Here is a 27,756-nt window from a genome sequence, read left to right on the forward strand (position 1 = left end):
GACGCGCACACACACACACACGACATACACAGCGGGAAAGAAAGTGACATGAGCGCGGAAGATAATGCGGCCGGTGGTGATTTTGTGCCAAAACATAAATCATCGTATTTTGGATTTAAAAAGGATGATGTCAACCAGAGCGAGGTGTTGTGCAGGTCGTGCTTAGCGAAAATTGCGACGAAGCAAGGTAGCACAACAAACATGTTTCACCACCTGAAACAACACCATCGCGTGCTGCACGAAGAGTGTATTACAATGAGAGAAACACCGGGGACTTCTCAGTCATCCCAAAAGAAGCCCAAGCAAAGTGTGTTTACTGATGCGTTCCGTAGCGTTACACCGTTTGAGTTGACGTCCACCGGACATAAAGGCGTTACAGACGCTATAACATACCACATTGCAAAAGACATGGTACCCGTGTACACAGTCTCACAGTGAGTTCTCATCAATAAAACTACACTTTCCATCTGGAAAGTTTCCACAGTCTTTTGTATCATGATGTTTTTATTTTTCTGAAAAATGCTTGGTTTTCACCGAACCCGTAGTCATATCGTATCCTATCGATATCGAGATATCTGGCATGAATATCGAGATATGGAATTTTGTCCATATCGTTCAGCCCTATATGTCGCCACGGCAACTTAACTCAAAGTACAAAGCAATAACTCTCATTAATAAGCAGCAATTAAACCAGGCGTACGAGTGCAGGTTGTAAATTTATTTCATGTCCATTCCGTCAGAAGAAAGGCCTTGAATTCTTGCTCCTTCACAAACAGCTCATTAAAAAAAAACAGTTGCTTAGAAAAATATACACTGGTATTAGAACTGAAAAAAACGTGGAACAGATTCTTAGAAAAATATACACTGATTTTTAGAATTGAAAATCTTGAGATTCAGTGTTTAATTCAAATATACACTTTGCATATTAAGAAACTAGAAAACGAGTCAGAAATTGTGGCCTTTCTTGACGACAACCCGGGGGAGAAACACACGTCCAAAAAGAAGGCACTGTCAATTTACGGACTTCTCATAAAGCTTATTGAGTCTACATTCAGGAAAGACAAGAAAAAAGAAAAGAAGAGATTTTCACGTGTGCACAAAAGCTGACGAGCAAGGTCAAGGTTAAGTCTGTGAGAAGACACTTCTTCTTCTTCTTCTGTTTACTCTTCCCTGATTGACCCAATTTCCTTGACACTCAAATACAGGAGCGTCCAGCTACTGCTACAGTACTACAGACCTAAGGTTAGCCGACTTTGGAAAGGTCATCAGGTTGAAAACACAGTGAGGGCTGGGGGAGTTTTCTTAAGACTAACCTTCACTTCCCCACTCCTGAGTTAAGCTGAATATCCCCTCAGAAAACAAAAGAACAAAAAAACTGTCACTGTTTTTTTTTTTTTTTTATATTATAACAGTAAGAATGTTCAAGGCAAACGCCATTAAGAAACCAGTCATCCGCAACATACTTTATCCTTTATCCTCACGGCATCTTTCCCTTTTTACAAGACTTCCCCGCTCAACCCATCTTCTCGTACATCGTCAGTGTCCAATAACCTTCTACGACAGTCCAGACACAGTCTTTTATCGTCTCCTGCAAAGTGTTCAGTTTCTTTCAATCTGGTCAAGGTCCAGCTCTCCACCCAGCTGGAAAATGTCCCTCTGTGTCACACATTCACCCTTCCAGAGGGTGCGTTTACTGCCAGTGACGCCAACGGGAGACCCGGGCCGCGAGTCCACGCTGCACGCCGAATCGCTGTCCAGTTCTTCGTAGGAGAAATCCTCCTCCTCCTCCTCCTCCTCGTCATCATCGTCTCCCGCTACTTCCCGTGTTGACTCCAGTCCTAGTTTGGACACAGCGGTGAAGTCAGAATTTGGTTGGCTGGAGGAGGAGAGCAATAGGCTTGACGGGTAGCTGTCGGTGGGTGAGAATCCGGGGCAGCTCAAGCTCTGAAACGTCTGAAGTGTCTGAATGGAGAGAGACAAAAAGAAAGAAAGAGACAAATGCTGGTTGGTACCATTGCTCAAGTTCACATTCTGGTAATAAAAGGAGGAGGAGAATGTGTAAGATGGGAGTTTGAGTATCTATTGGAGATTGAGTTCTTGTGAACATGCACACACACACACACACACACACACACACACACATACACACAGAAAATAAAACCCTTATCATTTGTTTGAGGCAAAAACACAAAACACTGAGATGAGCTGAAAACCGGAGAGGTATCTTGTTTCAAACTGTGCCCTGGGCCTACACACACACACACACACACACACACAGTCACAGGTAACTCTGTGCTGTGTAGTAGAGAAAAAGGGTTGTTTGGAAGTTTTCAAGTTCCGTACTCTCTGAGAGAACACACCATAGGCTACATGCGGCCGATGTTCTTGTTTTGACCTTATGGAGATTTAATTCACTAACAAGTTGTCTCCTGTTTTTGTTTCCGTGCTCCGTCCGTCCCGAATTCCTCTTCGCAACAAAGACGAGCAGCCATGCAGCGAATGCAGTGAAGGGGTTAATGATCTCTGCAGTGCCCCAGCAGCAGATGTGTGAGGCATGGAGGTGAATAGAGATGAGGGTTTTCACTATAGAGCCTCGGCTTTCATGATGGACAAGTCTAATGTTCCCTTGCCTGTGTTTGGACACTGCTTTTCCTGTTACAATGAGGTGGGAGTCTCCCTTTCCGAAGTCTCATTTTAGAGAGATGGCCGTGACTCAGCACGGTCTAAAAGAAAAACAGAATGAAGAGGTTTTGTCGGTCTGAGTTGAAGGTCTGCTCATTCTTGCTGGATTTTAAAATTTACATGCGAGATGCTCAAACACAGGTACGGCATCTGCAAATGCTTGAGGTGATCACGTGTAGCAGGAGAGGGAAAAAGGGGGATTTCTGAGCCTTTGCTTTCTCTGTTCAACCCCCCAGTATTACCCCACTACTAATTATCACAGCAGAGGAGGAGGAGGAGGAGACGAAAGGAAGTGAGAGAGGAGGGGGGCAGAGGCAGTTTCTCCACAATATGCTTTCTATAAGCTCCACTGAGGCTGGCTGGGATTTGCATGGGTGTGGTGGTAGGTTGGGGGAAAGGGGGAAAGTTTCTGCTGTGTGCACGACTTCTATAAGCAAACCCCCACCATGACTTTGTCTGGGATACAATCGGCCAAACTAGGCATCGGAATAGAGAAGAAAGATGATTTAAATGACTTGGTTGTAGGTGCCAAACAGGCTGCACTGAGGATTTCAGACACTGCTGATCTACTGGGATCGAACATGCCAGAGAGGTCAGAGTAAAAATGGCCAAACTGGTTTGAAACAACAGCCAGACATCAGTCAGTATGTTTGCACGACAGTGGAGGAAAAAAACAACTAATTATTGTGTTAGTGGACTTTAAAAATACATGAAAACATGTTAGTCTGACCCAAAAAGTACTTCGGTTGGACCAGAGTTGCCCTGCACATGCGCCAAACCCAACCAAAAACCTGGAAATGATAGAAGAAGCTGGTACACAGAAGAATAACCTTGGTTGACATCAGATTCAAGGACTTTTGCCCTCAAAGGGCACTAAATATCAACTTTACTTCTTTCTTGCACAAATTTCAAGCACTTTCAATGACCCATGTCTGTTTAGGGTGATTTTTTAAAAACTTTCAAGTAACTCAAATAGGTCAAAAGGGGTCTGTTTTTGCTGGGTTTTTTTAAACAGAACTCAAAGTAGCCCACAAAACCAGCAGAGAAACTGCTTTTAGGTTCTATGCACCAAAACTTTGGACCATCTTACCCAACTACAGTATATCAAACATGGAAGTTCTGTTTATTCTTTTTCAAATGCCTTTTTTTAATAGTATTTGGGGACTTTAATTCATTTCTTGGAGAATCCTAAACTCTGGGGAGAGGGTAGGCATACAGTATGTGCAATATTTGATGGGACACCAGCAATATTTATGTGGTTTAATCATAAAAATATATCAAGAAACTGTCCTGTAAACACATCATTTGTATTCTATTAGACATTATCCATTATTCCAGGGTGTACCCCAACTGTCACCCCTATGTCAGCTGAGATTGGCACAGCACCCGCCCACGATCCTCATGCGGAGGATAAAGCGGTAGATGATGGATGGATGGATTATCCATAATTCCCAATAGTGATTACCACATGTTGCGCTTGCCCCTACACTGTTTTTCTGTTTGATTGTATCAAAAGGCAGCTGCTCGGGGAGAAGCAGAAGTGCAAGTGCCATGAGGTTAGACAAATATCCTCCTGATAATTAGGGCACGCGACAAACAACCCCCTACAGAGCGCTTTGGCACGACTGTGCGCTCAAGAGCACAAATACACACATACAGTATAAGTCTGTATAGTGACAATCATGCACATATTCGTCTTTAAACTAAAATTGAGCTAGCTCAGTGCTGATATGAGGACAAAACCATCCCCCCCAACATCAAGTGACAGTAAAACACAGGCGATGCCAGAGGTGCACTCTGAGACACAAACGCGTAGGTCATTGTCAACAGTCAGACGACACTGGTGCACGCCTCACTGTGTTAACACTTGATCTCTGCATTTTTCTGCCGGTCACTGTACCACAGAGAGATGCCTTGACGTAAGATGAAACAAAAAGATAAATACAGCGTGTAAGCTTTGAGCAAAGGTTGCGCAAGAGCAGGTATTATGTGCGTCCGACCTTTGTGACGAGCCAATACAAGTCGCGATATACATGGCAACTGCCGCACCTCGAGACACCCACCCAGGTGCTCCCACAGGCCCGTGGGGCTCGACGCTCAGCTATGATCACCATGTCTGCCATCCCAGGAATGGACCGGCGCGGAAAGAGCAGGGGAAGAGCAGAGCAGCGGAAGATATTAATAGAGAGGAGTGAGGAGTTTCTCTGGCAGCTTCCCTTCAGAAATAATAGCCGCTTTCTTTACCCGTACATTTTTCTCTTGAAAGCACACACACACACACTCACATTTTCAGCAAGCTATCTTTTCCCACCTCTACTGCTAACACGGCTAAACCAAACAAAGCTTGTATTTATTTTCTTCTGAGGCTAAGAAGCCGAGCAGCCCACTCCACATCGGCCGTTTCATCAAAAGCAAAGCGTGATCTGCGTCTGCAGTCAGGGTCCTAGGGTCCTAGGGGTGGAACGGTCCATTTGGGCACGTGTTTACTGTTCGATTCATAGCGTAATGTCCCCACCAATGGAGATAATGTTTGGGACACGCGGACAGACAGATGAAATAGTAGTATAGATGGAGGCGTGGGGTGTTGAGTGCTGCGGGATCAGTTGTAGAAATGTTAAGACACAGAAGGAGGGCCGGATTTAGAGGATGAGCCAGCATCATTGTTTGTTCTCTTTAATTTTTACCTATAAAGACACTAGAAACACAAACACTAGACATCCACCTGACAATTGACAGCACCAGGAGTCGGGTTAGTCGTTTATTTTAGTGACAAAAAACCTCAAAGGCAAACAGTTGTTAAGCTTTTTTGCCAAATACACAAAAAGCATGTTTAAATGCAGCAACGTCGCTCTTCTTTCTGTTTAAAAAAGATTTGATTTAAGATCGTTACAATGATGTGCCTAAACAAGCTGCCCCATTCTTTCAGATTGTGCATGATTGCATGACATTAAGAATATCTGATAAAAAATGAAATCTGTACATGGTGGATTATTGCACTATAGATCTGATGCTGAAGGGAAAAAAAAGCATGTCACTTGACAAATTAGGTCCATGCGCGGCGTGCATGTGTTAACAGGAAGTTGATTGCCTCCTCTACAGTTGATCGCTTCCAGAAAATAATATATATTTAAAAGCTGTCGACACACACACACACACACACACACACACACACACAGCTAATCGCCGAGTTGTGACTTAAACAATAACAACAGGAAGTGAATGAAGCAAATGTGTAATCCCTTCCAAAGTTCTCCGTTTCTGCCCGTCCAGACTCTGGATTATCACCACATTTTTTGCACATGAAAAGAGTTGAGTAATGGCGTCAGACAGAGCCTTGCAAACGCTAATGTCAGCATATTGCGTGTTTATTTTTGATTTTTGTTGGTTGTCTACTGGAACAGGTCATGCCTTTCTATCAGTCTTTCTTCTGACAAGCCAACACAGGTTTTACAGTTACTTATATCACCATCTGCTCACATGGCGTGATTTTAACAGCACTGAACAGTAGGTTTTATTTTTAAAACCGTGAGAGAAAAACCTCAGTTTCCAAAAATATCCACTTACGTGAGGACCAGGCGTAAAAATGCAGACTCGGAGTGTTTCAAAGCAAAACAGAGCCAGCAGTGTCTTCAAACTTACTACATTGTCGGGGCTTTAGATGATGGGGTCGCGTGTATCGGCAGGCGTATCTCGTGCAGAATTTCTGCCTTTTCAATTAAACCCTGAGAAATGTGGATGTAGCTCTAGAATGAAGAGATAACATTCCCAGCCTGACAGGTTATTATGCTGCTATGCAGTGGAAAAAAACAATGGAGGTAGGTAAAAAAAAACCGGAGGCAGTGAATAGAGTAGTGAAATGATATACATGGCTGACACTGAACAAGTGAAGGGGAGGGTAAATCCCAGTGGTAGACTTGTTATAGCCGATTAGCATGACATGAATCCCAAGAATTGACACCATCCTTCACTGACGCGGTCAAGGAAGTCCCGGGGCCAGATTACACCGTGTTCCACTGACAACAAACACTGCAGCATTGTTGTGTGCAAACCCTCACAATCCTATAGCACTTTATTATTTACTGTGAATGTAAAATGTGTTCGCATTTACCTGGACGTCTAAAAATGACACTGGAAAACACCGACCCTCCACTCATACTGTATATAAATGGAGGAAGTGTGGTGGGTTGTGAGAAGCAGTACTAAAGCTTAACTGACACCCTAAGGCAGGACTCGGACAGATATCTATTCAGCCTAAGAGTGTTGTGATGAGAGTAAGCCACTTCTTGAAAGAGTGGATTGTTAAATATCAAGTGTGCCCTAAAAGAACTTAAGTAAGATCATCAGAAGCAAGAAACACGATACAATTCTGACATTTACAGCTGCAAATCACACAAAATCCCATGAGGGAAAGTCATACGTGTTCCCCTCCCTGCCTATAATTCTCATGTTAAGTCCTCGACAGACCAGACACAAGTTGTAACCAGCCCCATGTTTCCACATCATCACATCCTTTTCCAAAAGCTTTGCCAGCTACGAGTTTTCCTCTCTTCCTCTAACGGAGACAAACCACCACATTAACCTTTGACAACGATGTCAACCTTAGACTGGCTGACACGAGTTTCACTTTAGGGAACAGCGCCTTCGCTCTGCTAGTTGCAGAAACCACCACTAAGTTGAGTTTTGTGAGAAAGAGAAGCAAATGAGTGTGTCCAAAACTTGTGCAATCGTGCATGTCCATTCATAAACAAACAAAACGACTGATAAAACTGAGATGACAAACAGTGGTGCCAAGAGCAGATACTTCGAACACAGTCATCTGCTCCCGCATCCAAACACTGGTGCAACTAGAGGTAATGTAAAACCGACCCCATGTGTGTGTGTGTGTGTGTTTGTGTATCTGTGCGTGTATGTGTCATCATCGTGCTTGATTTTCCCCTCTTAGCAGCTGGCATGACTAGAGGAAACATGCTTGCTAGGCTCCATTACCAAAGCCTTGTTGATCCAACCCTGGCTAGGTCCTGAGGGTGAAAGGCTGGGAACACAAATCTTTGTGAAGAGGAAGGGAGGGCGGAGGGATGCACTGATGGTTCTTTCTAACAAGAGAAACAGCAAAAGGACAACATTTCCTGGACAGAAGGTATGCTGGAGGAAGACTTTAGCATATCACATGGATGCTTTAATGTAACGGGAGCAGGAAAGCTCCGAGGACATGTTGGCTTCGGCGTCCGTGGCTGTTTTTGGTGAATTTCAAGAGCGCTCAACTGAATAATGAAGCAGGATGTAATACAAGAATTAAAGCAGGATTTTTCTAGGCTCCATGAAAACAGCCAAGTGCTGCCAAACATCAAAATAGTACATTAAAATACTTCTAAGATTTTTTGTCCAGGATCATTTATACCCCCACAACCTCATATAACAACAATGTCTTGTTGTGTGGGAAGCAAGAAGAAGACATTTTAGGTTGCTTAAAATTGCCCGACAGCAGTACAGTGAGTTCAAGGCGAAAATAAAGTGTCAGAGTTGCAGAGGGGAAGCAAGTGAAAGTGCAAGTGGTCGAACCTTTACATACAGAGTTCAGCAAATGAAGTGTAAGAGTAAATGAAATGACACACTGCAGTCAGGCTTGCTAGAATGTGGTGCGAGGCAGCGTGACCGAACATGAGGAATGCATGTTTAGTAAGCACCACTCCCTGAGCTGGAAGGAAGGAGACCTGCGATCACTTAGCCATGAAGCCACGGACCAGAAACCCAGAAAACTTAATTCAGCTCCAATCATTCCCGTTCCTGATCAGACTCAGGGACAGGGAGAGAGAGAGAGAGGGAGAGAGAGAGATAAAGAGACTCATTTGCCTTTGGCCTAAGAACAGAAAGGTATTTGTTTGTGTGGTAAATGCACAGGGTCCAGGATTTAACTAGACGTAATCGAGTCCATTTGGCGTCAGCAAAACAAAATTAGAAATAAGCTGATGCTGATTTATTTTTAATAAGTGCACACCAGTGATCCTTAACTCTGTGAAATGAGTCAAATTCGCATGAATGCCAGTGTGCGTTGCTTGGCTGTGTGTGAGTGTGTGAGTGTGTGTGTGTCAATATGTGGTCAACATTTCCAGCTAACCTGAGTCATCTTTGCCAGGTCCAGGGACGGCCGCTGCTCCTGGGCATCTTCTGGCCTCCTGCGCTTCATACCAATCTTTTTGTCATTAAGCACACAGGGCTGGGACCTGCTCCGAGACAGACATCCTGTGCCCCCCGATCTCTGGCCAGCTCGCCGCCCCAGTTCTGGGGTGGAGTCGGGAGAGCTGGCCTCCGATGTTGTCTCTTCCCTCTGCAGCTCTGGCAGGCTGATCTGCTCGTGGGAGAGCGAGAGAGGCCGGAGGAGGTGGTGATGATGAAAGGAGTGGTGGTGATGTGAAGATGGAGAGGTGGGGGAGACTGGAGAGGCAGTGAACTGAGGGTGCAGGGGCAGTCGCTGATTGAAGAAAGGCAAGTCCAGGGCGCCGTCTGAGTGAATGCTGGAGCACGAGGGAAAACTGAAGCTGGAGCTACGCTGAATGGGAGGAAAATGACCACCAGAGTAACCCCCTCCTCCGCCTCGCACATTCCCACCGCTGTGGCACCTACGTTTCTCCACTGCCGTCCACACTCGGGAGCCCTGAGGCCTCCAGGACGAGCGGAACCCGCTTAATTCGTCGGAGAACGACAGGGAGCGACACTGGCGTTTGCTCGGGGGTGCAGTGGGAGCGTGGCTGGTGGCTGTAGTGGTGTAGTGGGCAGTGGTGGGCGTGGCGCTGGAGCAGGCGCTGGTCATGCTGCAGTTGGCGAGGTTGAGATCTCTAATCAGACTTGTGATCGCAATGGCGCTGCCCGGCTCCTTGGCCCAGTGCTGGCCTCCGGGCTCAGGACCCACATCCCGCAGACTGGCACTGGACTGGCAGGGAGCTCTCTGCTGGATGGCACAGCTTCGCCCGAGGTCCAGCCACCTGTCTGCCTCTGAAATGTTCAAAACATATATTCTCACAACCCAACAGCAACTCTTTCTCTTTCTATATTGCTTGCAGTGAGGTGATTAGAGCATAATGTATTTCTTAAGATAGAAGACATGACACTATAATCACAATAATGCACCGCTCTCTCAATCAAAACAATAACAAAAGACCTAGTTTGGCTGCAGGGCACTGCCTTGGTTAATCGCATTTCAAAGTAAAAGCACAGTAGCATTTCTGCTCAGTTTTTTCCACAGTTTGAGAAATATTTGCATGGTCAGCCTCACACTGAAGATTTAGAGTGTTTAAACGCACATTATCTATGGTGATTTTCAAAGGCAAACCCTATGTTAAACAACATCAGCTCCACAAAGCAGAAGATGTCATTATCAGGTCCCTATCATTTGTTTTGTCTCATGTCAAAAAGTACACAACTAAACAAAATAAAGAACATTAGCCTAGATATTCCAAATAGTTCAAAGAGAGGAACATTAGGGTTCTTAACTGACAAACATGAAATTAGCCTATGAGCATATAAATTATTTCAAAAAGGAAGCTTTCTTAGGTTTAATAATGAAACAACTGATACATAACACGCACCTGAGGTCATTTAAGGCAGGTACAGACTGCCATGCATAAAAAGCACAGAGATCTCCTGAGCTTGGCAGTTCACAGCAGTTAAAACAAAGTTGTCATCACTCATCTGTTTCAGGATGAATGACAAGATTAAGCTGGGAGGAATTTACACTGCAGCTCCACAGTTCAAACCTGTGCAGCTCATCTGCAAATTTGTTGAAAGCTGAAAAACTAGAAATATATATTTTTTTTAAAAAGAAAGAAGGCGAGTCACTTTCTTCCAAGGAAAATGGATAAGCGTCAGAGAGTATTGTGACTACTGCCAGCTGCTTCACAAAAGAATCTATAAAACACCTACAGTAAAGTGCCACAGCAGCTGGAGCTACAAAGCAAAGAGGTTTAGTTGCGATTCTATTGAAGCTTTTGTCAGAAAAGGACCCTTGCTGATCTAAATCCCATCCCTTTTGGATGCCTGTCTCTAATTCTGGCATGCTCGCTCACAAACTGGTGGACGGAAATCATTGTTTTGGGCGGACAAACAATGCACGGGGGCTACAGTGACGACCTGCCTGGAATGTTAGGAAAACAACTTGACAAAGGGATGAACTTCAAAACGGCCACCCTTTGGAAGCAGCAGACAAAGTGCCAGTTGAACTAACAAGACATGCGAGACAATGTCAAAGTCAACATTAAACAGCAAGAGTGGAAAACAGCGCGCTGCGCTCCTCCCCCTGATGTCACCGCATCTCAGCCGTAAAAAGAAAACGGGGACAGTATTTACAGAAGCCAGTCTTTTAACACGGGGAGGGTAATTATTGCAACACCAGCAGAGCCACAGGGACATTGTTGACATAGACAACAGCATATTCAATTACTGTTCACTCCCATGAGAATGGTGTGCAATGCAGTGTGGAGGCAGGTGCACCCTGATCATGAGAGGAGGATGAGTGACAGATGGGAGAAAAGGGAGAAGTGAAAGACCGAGGAGACAAACAATGAGGCGGTTATGGTGGGGTTGGCTGAGTCTGGTGGTCCAGTCCTGTTACAGTCGTCCTATTACACTTGTGAAATTTTCTTATAAGCTCTGTCCAGAGCTCGACTAAATGCAAAAACAGTTGAGAACGGTTGTTGTGAGAAAGGGGAAGCAAAAACAGAGAGGGGCAAACAGACAAACAAAGCTAAAGATAACTCACCCACAGGTCCACAGGAGAAGAGGGTGGTCCCTTTGCTCATGGTGTGGAGCTCACGCTGTGAAGAAAACAAAGACAGAGGGGTCTTAAGTCAGGGAGATGAAGAATAATCAAATAAGAAATGAAAATATATGGTTAATAGCCCCACAGAACTGAAACAGTGCTTATTTCCCTTTTATCCAACAAGTCTACTGCATTCTGTTTAAAATGTAAGTGCACTTTGTATCTCCACTCCACAGGATAATTAATAATCAACAGTTTAAAAACCAGTGATGAGTATAAAAACTCTTATACAGTGTATATATATATATATATATATATATATATATATATATATATATATACATATATATATATACACACCATATACTGCCCTGCCCAATGCTGCACATTAACCTCCAGCCTCTAAATTAAAGGCCTCTGCATACTTCCCACATCCCACGTCTCCAGAAAGTCACGCACATGTTATCTACAGTGGAATTCATAGTAAAAATCAGGATATGCTTTGGTCTGGTGTTTCCACGTAGGCATATAGTATCTGATCTCACAGTTTGATAAAGTACTAACAGTATGATGTGTATAATCTGCACATCAGTGGAGTAATGGACCTCTGAGGACACTATGAATCTGCCTTAATAACAAAATAGTATAAAATGACTATGTTTCATGGTGAACCACCAATAAAATTTATATTCAAAATAGTTACTTTACTTTCATCTGGATTTGTGATGTTTTTTTCCATCCTTCTGCTTTTATTCTCCTGTGACTTTAACGACTCGACAGGTAAATATAAAATTACACAACCAGATAATCCGATTGTGGTCTGACGTGCTCTGTTGAATTGAGAAACTAAATATACATGATGACTATCTTTGGTTATGCACTAATGTAATATAATCGCTGGCCCTATTCACTTTGCAGGCAGATCCGTGCGCAGGTCACAACCAACCGGTTCGCTTTGTGCGAGACTCGAAAAGGTTACGTTTCGCTCACCAGCCGTCTCTCGACGTTCTCGGGCCTTACATCATTGACACCCTTCTTCTTTTCCAGTGTTTTGGATAAAATGATCACCATGGTAGCACGCGGCTCTGCTGCAGTCTGTTTAGGTGCAGAAGGAGGCCACAGGCGGCCATCTTAGATGAGGGCGGAGGGCAGAAAGTAGGCGACCGGTTGGTGACCTCCCATCTGCCGAGCAGACTTCAAGTGCTGAGGATGGTTGGTGGAGGTAGGAGGGTGTCTCGCACTTCAGATCCCTGTGTCAAACGGAAGAGACAGAAAAATAAGTTTTATTTTGCGTTTAGGACACTGACAGACATTTTCCACCCAAGTACAGCTTCCGTGTTCAGCAGTATGACACGGCTTGTCATAAATCTAGACAACAATCTGGTGTAACTAAGCCTATAAATTCAACTTTGTGTCATCCACAACCGGCCAAATACGAAAAGGAAGCATACAGAGCAGCCACTGAGCCTCGTCCTGAGCCAGTTCTGCTTGAAACAGAACAGATGAATGTTATAATGTGCCTCATTTAAACTACCCCCCCCCCCCCACACACACACACACACACACACACATATACCACCACCACTCAAAAATGACCCTTGCTTATTGTTACTTTTCTTGAAAGTTTTGAGTTTCACTGCGTGGGATAATATTTGTGCAGAGTTTAAATCCCGGTTCAAGGCGTACACATATGAGCAGGATATTTGTAACATTACAACTAGTTTGGAAGCCAGCGGTGATTCAGAAAGTATGATGTGGAAACATGAGCACATCCTCTGCAAAGAGACTTTTCTCTGACGTTAAGGCATCTTGGGTTAGCCAGTGATACTTATTTACATATTCATGAGGAAGAGGAAGTATTTTTTTCAGGGGGGAAAATAAACAAATGGCAATTTACAGCTTCAGCTTAAAACACATGTTTCTCAAAAAGGAAATTGTAGTAGTTACTGTACACATCAGTGCCTTCATTCATCCACATGTTGTGTGGTGGCATAAAGTATCTACTGAAGCAGCCCTGTTAGTCCACACTGGCCGTTTTCAGACATCAAATCCAGATATTTGCCCAAGAAATCGGGTCCAGACATTGTCCAGGGTTTAGCATTCACATAATGACAAACACAGCTGGAGCGATGCCTTCACAGCAGCAGCAGGAGAATCTCCAGAGTTGATCAAGTTGATGAGGTGGCCGCAGGTTTAAGCATGCTGTGAGTTCACTCACTGTGGAATTATCCAGCATTTCTCCTGCTGTGTTCTCACATGGGCTCACTTAGACAGTATCCAGAAGTTTAACCAGTGAGCGAGCAGGAGAATGTCCAGACAATGTAAGAGTCACTCCTGTGGACAGACACGTGTTCACGAACAGCCACTGGAGAATATCCGGACCTCAGTGCACTCATTAGAAACGGAGTTTACTCATTAGAAACAAACATTCCCATGAGGAAAATCACTGACAACACTTATATAACCCATTCCCAATGGTCAAAAAACCCTTAATTATAGTTTTTTGCTAGTTGGTTTGGGAAAACTGAGTGTGTATCCCTGTAAACATCAGGACACGATGCACAATGTCAACATATTCCACAGCTCCGACAGAAAGCCATCTCCAGCTAATCTTGGAAACGTCATCACTCACATCAAATGACTGCGCATATGGCTGAGAAACATGAGCAGAAAGGGACATAATATATACTGTATGGCGCTGCGGTCGCCTCATCCACCGCCTGCACATTCGCAGATGGCAACGCGCAGACTGTTCCTGCTGCAGTAAATAAACACCAACCCCCAAAATGCTTTGAGGAAGTAATATGCGAGGCAGATGGTCCATGTGCTTTGTTTTCTGAACAAACATGTTCTGTCATGTCCGCTCCACTCAGCCCTTCTGATGCTGCTTGATGCATGGGAAAGATGTTGCTAAATGACGGGCAGGTTCAGTTCATGCCGTCTTTGCCCCTAATGTGAAGGGTAAAGGCTGGAACCACTGCAGTGACCTTGGACCTCTGGAGTCTCTTTCCTTCATTAGCCAACCAGCAAACACACTGACACATTGAATTAGAGAGTATGCGCATGGTTCAGCTCCCCCCAGTCATTTTTTGCCTAATGACAGCTTTCTGCTGTGGAGCAACACATGAAGGTAATGGATCTTCCAGACCTTCCTATGTTATTCGGCCTGTTTAACATGTGGTTTCACAGTAAGTGTGGGCTGATGCACTTATACAACAGGCTTTAGGGAGAAGGATGAAAGCGGCCCATGGGTTTTCTTGGGCCTAGTTTGGATTTGTAAGCATATCTGATCAGAATCTGATCTTCCTGACCGACTGTTGACATTATATGTTGCAAGTGATCAGATCCAATCTGCATGTGTCCATATTGACATCGTCTAGTCTAGTCTTCCACATGGATTTCTATAGTTACAGGCCACGCCCCAGAAAAACAAGTCATCTAAACGAAATAAACTAAATGGATGACAGAAATCCGTGCCTTTAAACTATTGTCTTTCCCTGTGTCTATCATTGAACAAGACATTCAGATTGAAACAGCTCTGTAAAAAATCTCATCAGAATCGGATCAGAAACCGCCTCCGTATGTGGTTTGAATCAGCCTTGGAAAAATGGGATCTCATGAGTTTTATAGCTGTTCAGACTGCCAAAATCACGCTCCATACAATCTGGATATGCTTAAAAATCTGATTTGGGGGGCGGCAGTCTAAACAAGTCCTTGGACACAATGGAGGGGGACACATAAAAGAAAGGATGTTGACGGGGTGTTGTTCACACAGATTTGATTTAGCAGTTTTATATCCAGCCTGGTCACATCTTGTTATTTCACTATGTCATCTGTATGCCTTCCCTCTTCTACAGCCCCATGACTACATGAGGACTATAAATGTTTCATGTAGGCCTGCCTCAAACCAACTGCTAGCATATGACTCCCATTATCTCCATTTATCCCAGAGAGTCACTGGAGCACAACTGGGCCTCCTCAGGCAAGAGGGGCTGGTGTCGGCAGTGGGAGTCAGTGGAGAAGAGAACGTTCTTCTTGATCAGTTTTGAAGATTACTTCACTGATTAGGACTGACACTGAGTAATGGTTGCGGTGTGTGTGCGTGTGGGTGTGTGAAACTGTGTGTCTATATGTGTGTGTGTGTGTGGAGGAGCATAACAGTTAGCGCATGTGTCAAGGTTGTTACGCTGATACATTGAGGAAGTGTGACGTGTTCCACCAGGGCTAAAACAGCACCTCAGCAGTCAGTGAGAACAAGAAGGTGTGTATGTGTGTGTGTGTGTCTGTACATGTACTGTATGTCTGTGTTTATGCAAACCTGCACTTGTGTGTGTGTGTGTTTGTGTGTGTGTGGTGACTGGCAAGTGGGGTCATGGGAGAGGGCAGAGCGAGTGTGAATTCAGCCTTCTCTTGATGGGGAAACCGGAGCGTAATGTGCTCAAGAGTCTCTACTGATTAGATAAGATTTGTTTCTGCTTAAATGAGGCTACATCCACACTGCTACACTTACACACAAACAAAACTATCTGTGTCCAGATGAGCTTTTAAACACCTTGTCTGCGTACCATTTACAACGCCACATAACTCTCATACTGCCCATTCTTTTCACGTGCTGCAAATCTTTTATTTCTTTTCTGTTCATAACACATGGTCTTAATTTTATTGTAAGTGGTCAAGTTGTGTCGGGGGGGGGAGAGGAATTTCATTGCAGAGATAAAACAATATTTATGCCATATCATCATGGAAGTGGCCATGAAGGAATAAACATGGTCAGCAACAATTCTCAGAGAGACCACAGTTGCTTTCAGACATGCACTTGACTCTCTGGAGATTCTAAGGAGATCCTCCAGGGAGGCTGTATGTGAGTCTACAGAACTATCCACAGAGATTCCAGTCAAATCTGCAGTTGTGAGCTCATGTGAGAACACAGCAGGCGAAAATCCCTAGAGTGTGCCGCTTTCTGCGTCTACAAACCCAGCATCACCTCCTGCGGCTGCGAACAAGCTTCACCCAGAGAAGCTCCCGCTACGAGTTCATGTCAGAAATGTCTGCAGGACAATAAAGCCTTTGAATCCCTTGAATAACCAACACACTTAACAACGTACATCATGTGACCATTCAGGTGCACTGACTGGGCATGCTCGTGCCAGTGTTAAAAACAAGTCGCTTCCCTCCTCCGTACTTGTCTGCGAGTATAACTGACAACAGTAAGCAAGTGTTCACGAGTCATAGTCGAGAACAACAAATCGGGAAGGGAGCGCGAGTAACAGTGACATCTTTTCCAAAGGTCTCAGTTTTTGCCCACTCAGACTGTAACGCAGTCTTTTTCAGATTAAAATGGAGTCAGGAGTGTTTTTTAACTTCTCAGTTTATGGGGCTCTAAAACCCTGGGGTAGTGTGGATGACAGGAATATCCGGAGCATAATTTATGCATTTACTGAACGAAAATGGAACAGTATGGTCTCCTTTGTTGCCTATACCACCACACTGTAATTAAAACGCTTAACTATACAAAACTGACATTTCTTGGACAGCTGCAATGATCTGACAGTTTCAAGTTGTGATCCAGAGTAAAACAATATCTACTCCCAGTGATGACTGCTCAGCCTTTCCAGGCAGGATGCAGTTGTATAACTTTTGATTTGAACACAAAAATGAGGGGAACTGCCGTCACTAAATGTACACCATGCCATTGTTTGGGCAAAAATAACATTGTAGGTTCTTGTAACTGAAGCTGACCCCCTCCGTCGACTAATGCCTAATGGTAATTCTGGTCAGATTTGTGTATGCAGTGGTGCAGACAGCAGCTCTTGCTTCACAATAGGCTACGACTCAGGAGGGCACTCGAAAGGGCAGCTAAGATAATGTGGCTCGTTGCCCAGACTGTGATTTGTACAGGCAGATGAATAGGAGCCTATTTGGGGCCCCCTAAAGTTCTGTGACGGGGTGTTTGGTGTCCATCACCAATTGGCTCTGGTTGCTGCATACTTGTGCAGAGCGCGTCTGGTGTCAAGACTTTGATCTGTGGCTGCAGCTGAAAGAAAGCAACTCATTACATACTAATGAAACGACGAGGACCAAACAAACACGATTCTGCATGTGTGACACAAGAGAAAACCGATATTTATTTAGATTTTCTTCCTTATCTTTTTGTAACCAGACTGACATTCTAAGATGCAGGATGCTACACATCCAAGTTACGTAGTCGGCTTAGCCATGGGAAACAAAAGTAAAAGATCAAAAGGTTTTGCACACTCAGTTTTGTTTTGTAGGTGGGGGTGAGTAAAAGTTAAAGTTATTCTTTTGTTAAAGTGGATTGTTAATTCAGGGTGAACACACAGCCACCCCTCTTTCTTATAATGTAACTGAGGTCGTAAAAATGGTCCTAGAGAGGTCAAGACATACCAGTGACTCCTCTGGCCATCACCCTAGTACCCACTGGCAGGGGAACACTGGCCAAAAACAACACGCCATCACACCACTCGATCCTCAGATGTGCATAAACACTGAAGTGCTCATTCAGTCAAACTTTATGTGTCGTCAGTTGTCAGGTTCTGGCCTCTTCCTGCAGATTCCCCTGAACGTAACTCTAACGACAGTGACCATCGACCTTTGTATAAATACAGCCGGCACTCGGAGTACCTGCTAAATGAGCAATTTATAAAGATCATTCGCTTTATTTTGACTGTCACCCATAACAACACCTCTGCAGTGAAAACAGAGATGGGAATTGTGACTCAAACAACTTCTTGACTGCGCTGACAGAGCAGTTCACACTGCTCTTCTTCTCATTGCTTAGCAGGCACGAAGACACACGAACACAACGCCCGTATGAAAGCACACTTCCCTTTGCAGTATATGGGTGCCGCTTCCCTTGTGGTCACAGGCCGCCGCTGCTGCTGAGCAGGGCGTGGAACGTACAGATTTTATTACCAAATTCATGCAGAAAGAAAAGCACAAGGGATCTCTGCAAAGCATTGTGACACAGTGTCGACTTCACACGTACAGCCTCGCTGACCCCTCCAAGGAGGAAAAAAAACACAATAAACTAATGCAACAAACATCAGTGCACATTAACATGTGCTGAGGTAAACTGTCAGTGGTGTCAGTGGTGAATTTGCTTGACCTAGTAAGAGGATTGTTGACTTAAAAAGGTACAGAGTGTAACATTTAGCAATATTTATTGATGAAGTTGCATGTCGCAGGTAAATATCCCTCACTCAAATGTGTTGTAAAACCTATGTAGCCCTTCTGCCTTAGAATAAAAACTCAAAATATGTTTAGTTTGTCCCTTTTAAAAACAAAGTGGTCCAAAATGACAAAACTCTGGCTCTAGAGTAATGAAAAGGAGCAATTTATACAATCAGGTAATCGTAAAAGTGTTATTGTTTTACCCTAAATGTTTGCCAAATGAACATAATTTCACCTATATTTTACATACTAAACATTTAAATGTAATTGCTTCAAGATGAGGCTTAAATTAGACCTAAATTAACTTTCTTTGTTCTGTGGACATTAATCAGAGTTTGGTCTATGGAGAATTCAGGTGAGGAAGTGGCATCTGGCTTAAGCATGCAGGAGGCACGACACTCACCCATTCACTCACTGAGGATTATCCGGAGTCTCTGTCCTCACATGAGCACACTTGGTCATTATTTGGAGACTAGGAAACTGGTAGGAGAATGTCTAAAGAATTTGCCTCTTCACTTCCAGTCTGCACCACCTCTGGATAACCTGCTGTCTGTCTGAAAGCAGCTATAGTCACACCACCAAGGGTTACAACATCTTGTTCAGTTAGGGTTTTCATAGATATTACTGGCGTCCGGTTTCTCTTTGACTTACTTCATAAAGCAGTTGCCAAGTTAGACACTCTTTCAAAGTAGCCATAGCAACCAAACACAAAACAACACATAACAGTGTCAAATCTCTCCCCCTCTCTATGTTTGCATACACACTTAAGAGAATCTTTTTCTTTAAAAGGTTCACCTGTTCACCTGCATGTTAGCACAAATATTTAATCAGCCAATCACAGTGCAGTAACTCAATGCATATGATCAAGATTCAAAACCAACCAGTGATCCAAACTTGTGAACCTGAAGTCTCTCTTGAAGACATGTCACCTCCCATTGAAGAGGCCTCCTTAGTTCTGTGAGGTGAAACATCTTCAAGAGAAATCTCAAGTCCAGTTTCTACCGACTCAATGTGTTTTGGATAACGATGACCTGGATGAAAGCATCTACACGGACATTGTGATTTGAGTGACTTTGAATGTGTCACGGTTGGTGCCAGACCAACTGGTTTGAAAATTTCAGAGAGAAGGTTTTACAGAGAACTGTCAGAAGGAAGAAGCCAGGAGTCAGAGGAGAGTGGCCATAAAGGCAACCGTAACTCAAATAACCACTTTTCACAACCAAAGTATGCTGAAGACCATCTCTGAATACACAACACGTCTCTGCAGGTGGGTTACAGCAGCAGAAGACCACACAGTCTGCCACTCCTGTCACTTTCGTATGTGTCCTGTGTACCTAATAAAGTAGCCGGTGAGTATAATACACACCCCTGTTTCTCAGAGCAGGACCTCTGGTCGAAAAAGCTTGACAAGTTGGACAGGCGTAGCATCAGGTGTTTCAGTTTGACTGGAGGAACCTATGGGGCCTCTTGCCCCCCTGGAGTGACCCTTGCATGCCAAGACTCTGCATATATCAGGTACCCCTCTAATTACACTACCACCCCCACATCAATCCTTGCCTTTCCGCCTGTGGTTTCTACTGTTATCCATGAGTGCCTGTTCTGTACTGTGCACACTAACCAGAGCCCTAATCCATCAGGGATACATTACATGGGAGCCTCCAGCGCTGCGAGCAAGCCGCTTGCAATTGCCCAGCTCAGCTCAATTAGAGAGACCCGCTCGTATATTGTGTAAGCAAGCGATATTATACAATTGCTTCAACCAATACACCAATAAAGGGACATTTGTGCAGTTATGTAATACCAAGTTGGGAGGCGTAGTACACATGGTAGAACGTGAGAAAGAAAACTACCCACAGAATTCCTTGGATGATTGATTAATTAATGAATGCTAAGCTCACGACATGGACCCTCTGACTGTTCAGTGTAGGGTGTAGCAGGGTGCAAAACATCAATGCAACATTTCTAAGTAAAGATAAGGTGTGTCATGTTTCTGTGCCCTCACACAACCACAGCTACATGGCTAAAAATAGTAATAGAAATGTGTTTTTGAACATTGCATTCAGCAGAGCTGCACAGGAAGAAATGACATTCATTGTGCTTTATATGTTATATCCGTACATGCTATATCTAATTCACCAGATAAAGATGAAGTCTTCAAAACTTTGTTTATTAAACTCAAAAGTCTTACATTTTACGCACAGGTGGATTCTATTGAAGAATAAAACGATAAAAAAAATTATTAAGAAACAATTTGGTAAAAAGGTAAACACAGCAATGCTTTTTCTTCGCATTAGCATTAGGCCTTTGACCCAATTTAAATACAGCATGGATTCTGACGCACAACCAACTTGCCAAATTTAATATGAAAGTTATTTCAGTTTCCCAGAATTACAAACAGATGATAGCAATGAGACCACCAGAGAGATCAATTCAAATCAAATTGCGGGCACAGAATATTATTTGCTCTACATCACTGCAGAAAGGCTCCAAAGAATCCAAACCGTTGTTGGACTGAACCTTTTTATGCTGCCACTGTGTTGTTTTCTGGCCCATCTTGACTTTTACCAGAGTGACAAGCTGCTGTTCACAGAATTTCCCTATTTTGATCTCTGAAAAATGTCCCAGAGTGTAAGCTCAAACCAGATGCCCTCCCCCCCCCCCCATCTTCCATAGATTCTCCTGCTTTTGTGAGCACGTCTAACTCAGAAAATCTCCTGCTGCGTTCATCATGCGTGAACAGCAAACTCAGGAGAGCGCTCAAACTCGCTTCTCCAAACATGAGTTCATGTTGGAAACCTGCTTAAGTTGGAGTAGGGGTAGAAATGTCTAAAACTGTCAGATAAGAGCAATTAAATCTCCATCTGCACCATCTTAAATGTACTGTCTGCCAATCTTTGTCTGCAGGTGTATGTAAAACATGCTGACATAATCAAATCCCATGCCAGAGAAGCAATATACAACCGCACGTTACACCAAGGACTTATGACGTATATAATAAAAATAAACAACCTACTTTGTGCAGACAGGATTGTCAAGAAGACACAGCGTTTCACTTCATGAGCCTGGACTTGCACAAAGAACCAGTTATGTCAGATCTAACACATTATGCGTCATGCTGGCATAAGGAAAAGATTTTGGTAGTAAAGCATTGCAGTCACCTGTAACTCCTATACGTTGGAGGGGAAACTTAATGGTGGTCCAAACTACGGGAACACGGTTCTAAAAATACATTAAATTGGCCTGTTGATGTAAAACACAAGTGGTAGTAACCCACAATGTGGTGGCAGACATTTTGAGAAGAAGCCAATGCACAGCAGGTGAGAAAAATACTGTAAATGGAAGAATGCCAGCCAGAAGTATTATGATAACAGAACTTTACCTCACCTGGCACTATACACACACGCACGCCTTCTGAATGCAACATTTATGCCACATTCACACTATGTTTTCATTTAAGAAGGCATCAATTCTACTGCGGATATGCCTGCTGTGAAGGGCTGCGGCGATTATTCGAGTCATGGATTTATTTTAATGTTGTTGTTTTTTTTATAATTAACACAAGCTTTCGGATTTTTCAGCTCCATAAATGTGAATATTGCCTGGTTTCTTTGCTCCGTATAACAAAGAAATCGTAAAAACTGAAACATTTTGAGCTGTGGACAAAACAAGACATTCGAGAACATCATTATTTACAGGTTTGGTAAACACAGGACTACATTTTTCTTCATTTTATGGACCAAACAAGTACTCAATTGACTGACTAATAGATTATAAAACAGTATGTGGCGTCATGACAAACAAGAGCATATCAGTGGCGGGAGACATTTACCTAAATATCAATTTAACTTCTTTCTTGTACAAAATTCAAGCACTTTCAATGACTTATTTGCATTGAAAGTGATTTTCAAATACTTTCAAGGGTCTTGAAAAATGTTTCAGTCTCAGTTTCAACCGTGTCATCAGTCTCATAACAGAAACTCTTATTTTTCACCCTTGTAGTTTCACAATAGTAGTCTTTCCTGAAACTAAGCAAACAGCGGTCATGTGATACTAATTTGCGGATGCAGATTACATCGGATGCAGAACTTAAACGCTCGTCGTGATCCGGATCTGAAAAAGCTGTGTGGATGTAGCCATTTGGCCTTATCAAGTCTATGCAGAAAATCTGCATAACAAATCTATGCGAGTGAAATATAAAGCACTAAGACCCCAAACCAAATACAAACAAACAAACAAACAAAAAGTTAAGCTAATTCCTCACTATCACCACCCAAAAACATCACAGTGGGACGTGTTGATGGGAGTTTTCCCATTGCATCCCAGAATGCCTTTCATCTCTAAGTGGATTCTGGTGCCTGTCTTGGGGGTTGGGGGAGTGCTTCTCTGGTGTATGTGAGAATGCCTCTTTTCTTTTCATTCTCCAGGTCTTTGGCTCTGTGGGAGTCAAGACACCAGACCTACAAATCTATCATGTTAATGAGGAAGCAATATACAAAATGAGGAATATGCTGTGAAATGAAAAGTGCAGGGCCGTGCTTCTTTCACTGCCTGGAGCCAAGTTGCACGAGTTTCAGTGCGTTCTGGGGCAGCAGCTGTTATGACTGCAGGTCACACAGAAGATTCTGAAATGAATAGAGTAGCATGGAGGCAGAGGCAGGCATGGCTAACAATCCTTTTCTGACAGCTTTGCATAATGCCCCGGGCCCACAGGGCCAGTGAAAGAAAGAGAGCCACAGTATTAGAGGAACAGAAAGACAAACAACGAGGAAAAGCAAGACAAAATTTAGACTGAAACATACAGAGGGCAGCGTGTGTGCCAGTGCAGAGTAAAGAGTTGTGCACACGGTCGGGGAATGGCTCAGTAGCTCGCTCAGCACACAGCTGCGCACCGACAGAATGGAGCTCTAACAGGGCCTTTGCCTGCAACACAAAGACACTGCGAATGTGTGCGTCTTAAGCACATACTGAAGCGCAGAGTGATCCCCCTTTAAAACCCAGCTGCCTAAATAGCATCCATAAATTATGTCCATAGCATGTCCAAAACAAGCGTGTAGACCAACAATGCCAAGGCTGCTGCTGCTAAGTAGCAAACTAGGAAAACCAAAGGGATTTCCAGCAAATGTTATGAGAAAGTTTTTTTTTTTTGCTTCTTCCTGTTTACTCAGTTACTGAATATTTATATTTGTGCTATGATGGTATTACACGCTAATGCATTAGAGATCCAAGGCATGGTGGATTTTGTGAAATACAAAATAAAACAAAGGTTTTGTTGAAGAAAAAACAAAATATGTCCAAAATAAAGTGGATTCAGTTGTGATATTTATTTCAGTCAAACACGTAATTAAAAATAGGGCTGCAACTAACGATCATTGTCACTATCAATCAATCAATCAAAAAAGTTCTTGTTTGGTCTATAAAATATCAGAAAATGTTGAAGAATGGTGATCAATGTTGACCTGGAAATGATTCAGTTTTAATGATTTCTTTGTTGTTGTTGTTTTGGAACAAAGAAACCAGAGAATATTCCCATTTAAGAAGCTGAAAAAAACCCAGAAAGCTTGTTTTAATTATTGAAAATCTAATTGTATTGTGTTGCTTGAAAATGTATAATAGCTCAGCTCCAAATCTGATTAATTTGTTGTTTGTGTTTGCATTCGTATTGTTTGCACAACACAGAGGTTGGTTGCAAAGGTGCCACTGCAAATAAACTGTCACTACAGTAACTTAACCTGGCCATAGGGTGATAAACACAACACCAACAGTTAACGCCAACACTTTGATGACTCGCATGATACAATGTGATCCTTTTAATTGCTTGTTCACACCAAGCTGTGACATTCCAGTACTGGTCTATTTTAGAAATCAAAGCGAGGTATCGACATCGCAATCTTCTCAAAAACTAGACCAGCATCCGATTCAAAATGTCTCCTCAGTCTGAACCTGGCCCGGCATTTGTGAGGCACCCTTATCAACATCCCCTTTGTAATTAGATACCAGGCCTGACATGTAGTGAAATCTTTATACCCAGCCTTTGACTTCCATTCCCAACCTGTAATTCAGCAGCACTTTGCATCCGAGAGGGCGATTCCAGAGAAGGAATCTTGAGTACAACAACTTCTGACATTTCCTGTTTAGTGGACCAAACCAGCCATCTGCACAGCGTGAGAGCCAAGGACAGCCGCTGCTATGGTGGCAGCAGAAAACATTTGCAGGTATTTTCCAATTATGTTGCCCTGGTATCAAACCAGTTCTGCGTGGCACTGTTTACGGTGTCCACAAAGATCAACCGACTGCCGTGCAATATTAGAAAGGGTAAGCACCCACAGTTAACCTCAAGAGAAATGAAACGCTGACAAAATAAGCAGCTTCATAGCCACAGTGGCCCATTTTCAGAGTGACTAACTGGTTTTCATTTTCGAACCTGTGGGCCATTAGGTAGTTGCAAAATGAGTGTGAACCATGATTGAAACACCCACTGACAAATACAGAGATATACAAGTTGTAAATCACCTGTATTCACTCGGCAATAAAACATTTGTAGACTTATCGTGGGCAGACTCTCCTGCATGCCTGCATGAGACAAGTTCAATTTATAGATGCTCTTATCAGTTCTTATCATTGCGGGTGAGGTCCGTTTCATGACTGCAAAAATAACATAAATTCAGTGCAAATGACTCTCTGTGGCATTGGCATAATAACAATAAAAATGCACTTATACTATCACCGGACTCATAAGCAGACACTCTTATGTATTTGCTATGGCAACAGAAACTAAATTGAGGAAGAAGAAAGTGCATTATGCTTTGAACCAAGCGCAGTGCTCAACATTTAAAGAGGAAACAACAAAACTCTAAATGTGTGGTACAGACTAATAAGACATGTGCCTTAAAACCTGGGTCTTGGGGGTCTTTGATTCCACATAGCCCAACATTTTTCATTCCACTAGGTGGCACGGTCATTTTTTGGGTCAAAGGAGACAAAAAAAAGAAGATGTAACCATGGAAACTTGCTTGAAGTCATATAGGAAACTCTGCCACTACCCACACGTACAAGTCAGCTCTCATAGAAAAAAAGGACTTACAAAAGAGGACGATTTCCTGGTGAGAAATGTCTAGTGCAACAGTGGACTGATGCGTAGTGTCATTTAAGTATGAATTGAACCGCAGGCTTGTATGCACATTCTGAGGTTTTGGAAAACACCACTGGATAGTTTCCAACATTTTGTGCATTTTATGCATAGTTAAGCGATTGATCAATCCAGAAAATTAACAAAACAACCAATTAAATGTTAAAATAACAGTGTGTCCAAAAGAGTCTACAAGTACAAGTACTGAGGCTGCAACAACTGATTAATAAGTAATTCATTAATGAGTCATTTTGACCATTTTTCAGTTTCTCATTTCCACTTCTTAAAGGGTCCAGTGTGAAAGAATTTGGTTTGCTATAGAAATATGGCGGCACAAGACAGCGGCCTACATAGACCAAGGTTCTTGCCTACATATATATACACATATGATGAGGGTTATTTTAAAGCTATGACAACACTACACTTACATTAACATATGTATGGGTAGTGGACACACTAACCCTTTTAAATATAAATTGAAATTCATTGATGACAAAAACAACTTCAATCAACTTTTTCACCACTGACCAAACAGGAAATAATAACAGATCAATAGATAATAATCAAGTATGACTGACATATACATGTAGATGTTGACTCTCTCTCACACACACACACGGGTTCACACTGCTATCCTTTTAAAGACTCTCATTGACTTCCATTCATATGGAAAAGCCTAACCAAAGCTTTGTCCCTAACCTTAACCATAACCAGTTAATGCCTAACCCTGACCACAATTCAAATCTTAGCCTTAAGCTTTGGTCTGGTACCCAAGAGGACTACCGGTCCTAACAAGTTCAGTGTTTATGCCAGAGAAATGAGGCAACACACACACACACACACACACACACACGCTGGTTACTATCCTTTGTGTGGACACTCATAGACATAACGCATTCCCTAGCCCCTTACCCTTACCGTACCCATCACAACTAAGTGTCTAACTTTAACCTTTAACGTGACCCTAACCCTTAAAAAGCAGGTCTTAACCCTCAACAACCCTGTTAAAGTTGTGTGAACCAGGCAAAAATGTCCTCACAAAGATAGGACTGTTTGACAATTGGTCCACACAGCTTATTCAAGGCATGTACACACACACACACACATAGAGGGTTTATGTTCACCCTCTTCTACAGCAGGTTTATTAGGCAGAACAATTTAATACAGCAACAGGTTGGTCAGGCTGGACAAGCAAACACTGCACATTTTCTCATATTCACACTCACACACTAGTACACTACACTTCACAAACGCAGCTGTTGTGGTGTAATAACTAAGCTGGAGTAAATAATTTACAGTCACATTTACACAGTGTGTGTTTGTGCTAAATGCCTCTGAGCTGCACTTCTTAATCACAGTCTGATTTATTGCCAAGTGGGAACTCATTTCTGTAATCTGCCTTTTAAAGGCAGCACAGATTGACAGACAACTTCTTCCAGTAATGCTGAGGCAAAAAAAAAAAAAAAACACAAGAAGAAGAAGGAGGAAGATGAGAAGAAGAAAGATGATGCATGTGAGAGCACAGTTAATAATGAAAGACTACGTTTGAGAACAAATGTCTTACTACCTGACCAGCAGAGGCTCTTTCGAAGTTAGGTCATCTTCGGCAAAAAAGTGTGTGTTTGGGGGGTGGGGGAGTGGGGTGACTCGTAGAGTGGAAAATAAAAATAAAAATAAAAATAAAAAGTGACAGTAGCAGCCGCCAGCACAGGACTGCACTGGACTGGACTGCGAGCAGCTGCGAGCTCGCTGCTACTCCTCCAGCATTGATTGTAACAATATCCGCGTTCGGACGAACCACGTTCACCGGGACAGGGGGTGGCGCTAGTGGGGAGGACAACAAGGAAACTGAGTTGTTTACCAAAAAAGTAAACCAGCGTACTCCTTATCCAACTAGTATATGAATATTTATTCACAATTAAAAAACAAAGTCGTTCAGATTGTTACTATTTCATTCAGGATGAAGTTTGACTTACAAGTAACACCCCTATTGAGTTGGTACGCT

General features: G+C 43.1%; 1 protein-coding gene across 1 annotated transcript; it reads right to left on the minus strand.

The window, feature by feature from the left end:
* Nucleotides 1-697: 697 nt before the first annotated feature.
* Nucleotides 698-27,501, minus strand: LOC131474323 (protein FAM53B-like). Its single transcript, XM_058652134.1, has 5 exons — nt 27,319-27,501; nt 12,425-12,684; nt 11,435-11,489; nt 8,798-9,672; nt 698-1,962 (listed from the first exon to the last, which is right to left on the minus strand). The coding sequence occupies exons 2-5, from the start codon at nt 12,503-12,505 to the stop codon at nt 1,600-1,602; spliced, it is 1,374 nt and encodes a 457-aa protein (XP_058508117.1). The 5' UTR covers nt 12,506-12,684; nt 27,319-27,501; the 3' UTR covers nt 698-1,599.
* Between the last annotated feature and the right edge of the window lie 255 nt (nt 27,502-27,756).

This window comes from Solea solea, chromosome 15 (genome assembly GCF_958295425.1).
Source record: "Solea solea chromosome 15, fSolSol10.1, whole genome shotgun sequence".
NCBI classification, from domain to species: domain Eukaryota; kingdom Metazoa; phylum Chordata; class Actinopteri; order Pleuronectiformes; family Soleidae; genus Solea; species Solea solea.

Coding starts and splice junctions, on each gene's coding strand:
- LOC131474323 (XM_058652134.1), bottom strand. CDS start 12,505: ATGGTGATCATTTTATCCAAAACACTGGAAAAGAAGAAGGGTGTCAAT. Junction 11,490..12,424: donor AGAACGTCGAGAGACGGCTG/GTGAGCGAAACG, acceptor TTTTCTTCACAG/CGTGAGCTCCACACCATGAG. Junction 9,673..11,434: donor CTTCTCCTGTGGACCTGTGG/GTGAGTTATCTT, acceptor TGAACATTTCAG/AGGCAGACAGGTGGCTGGAC.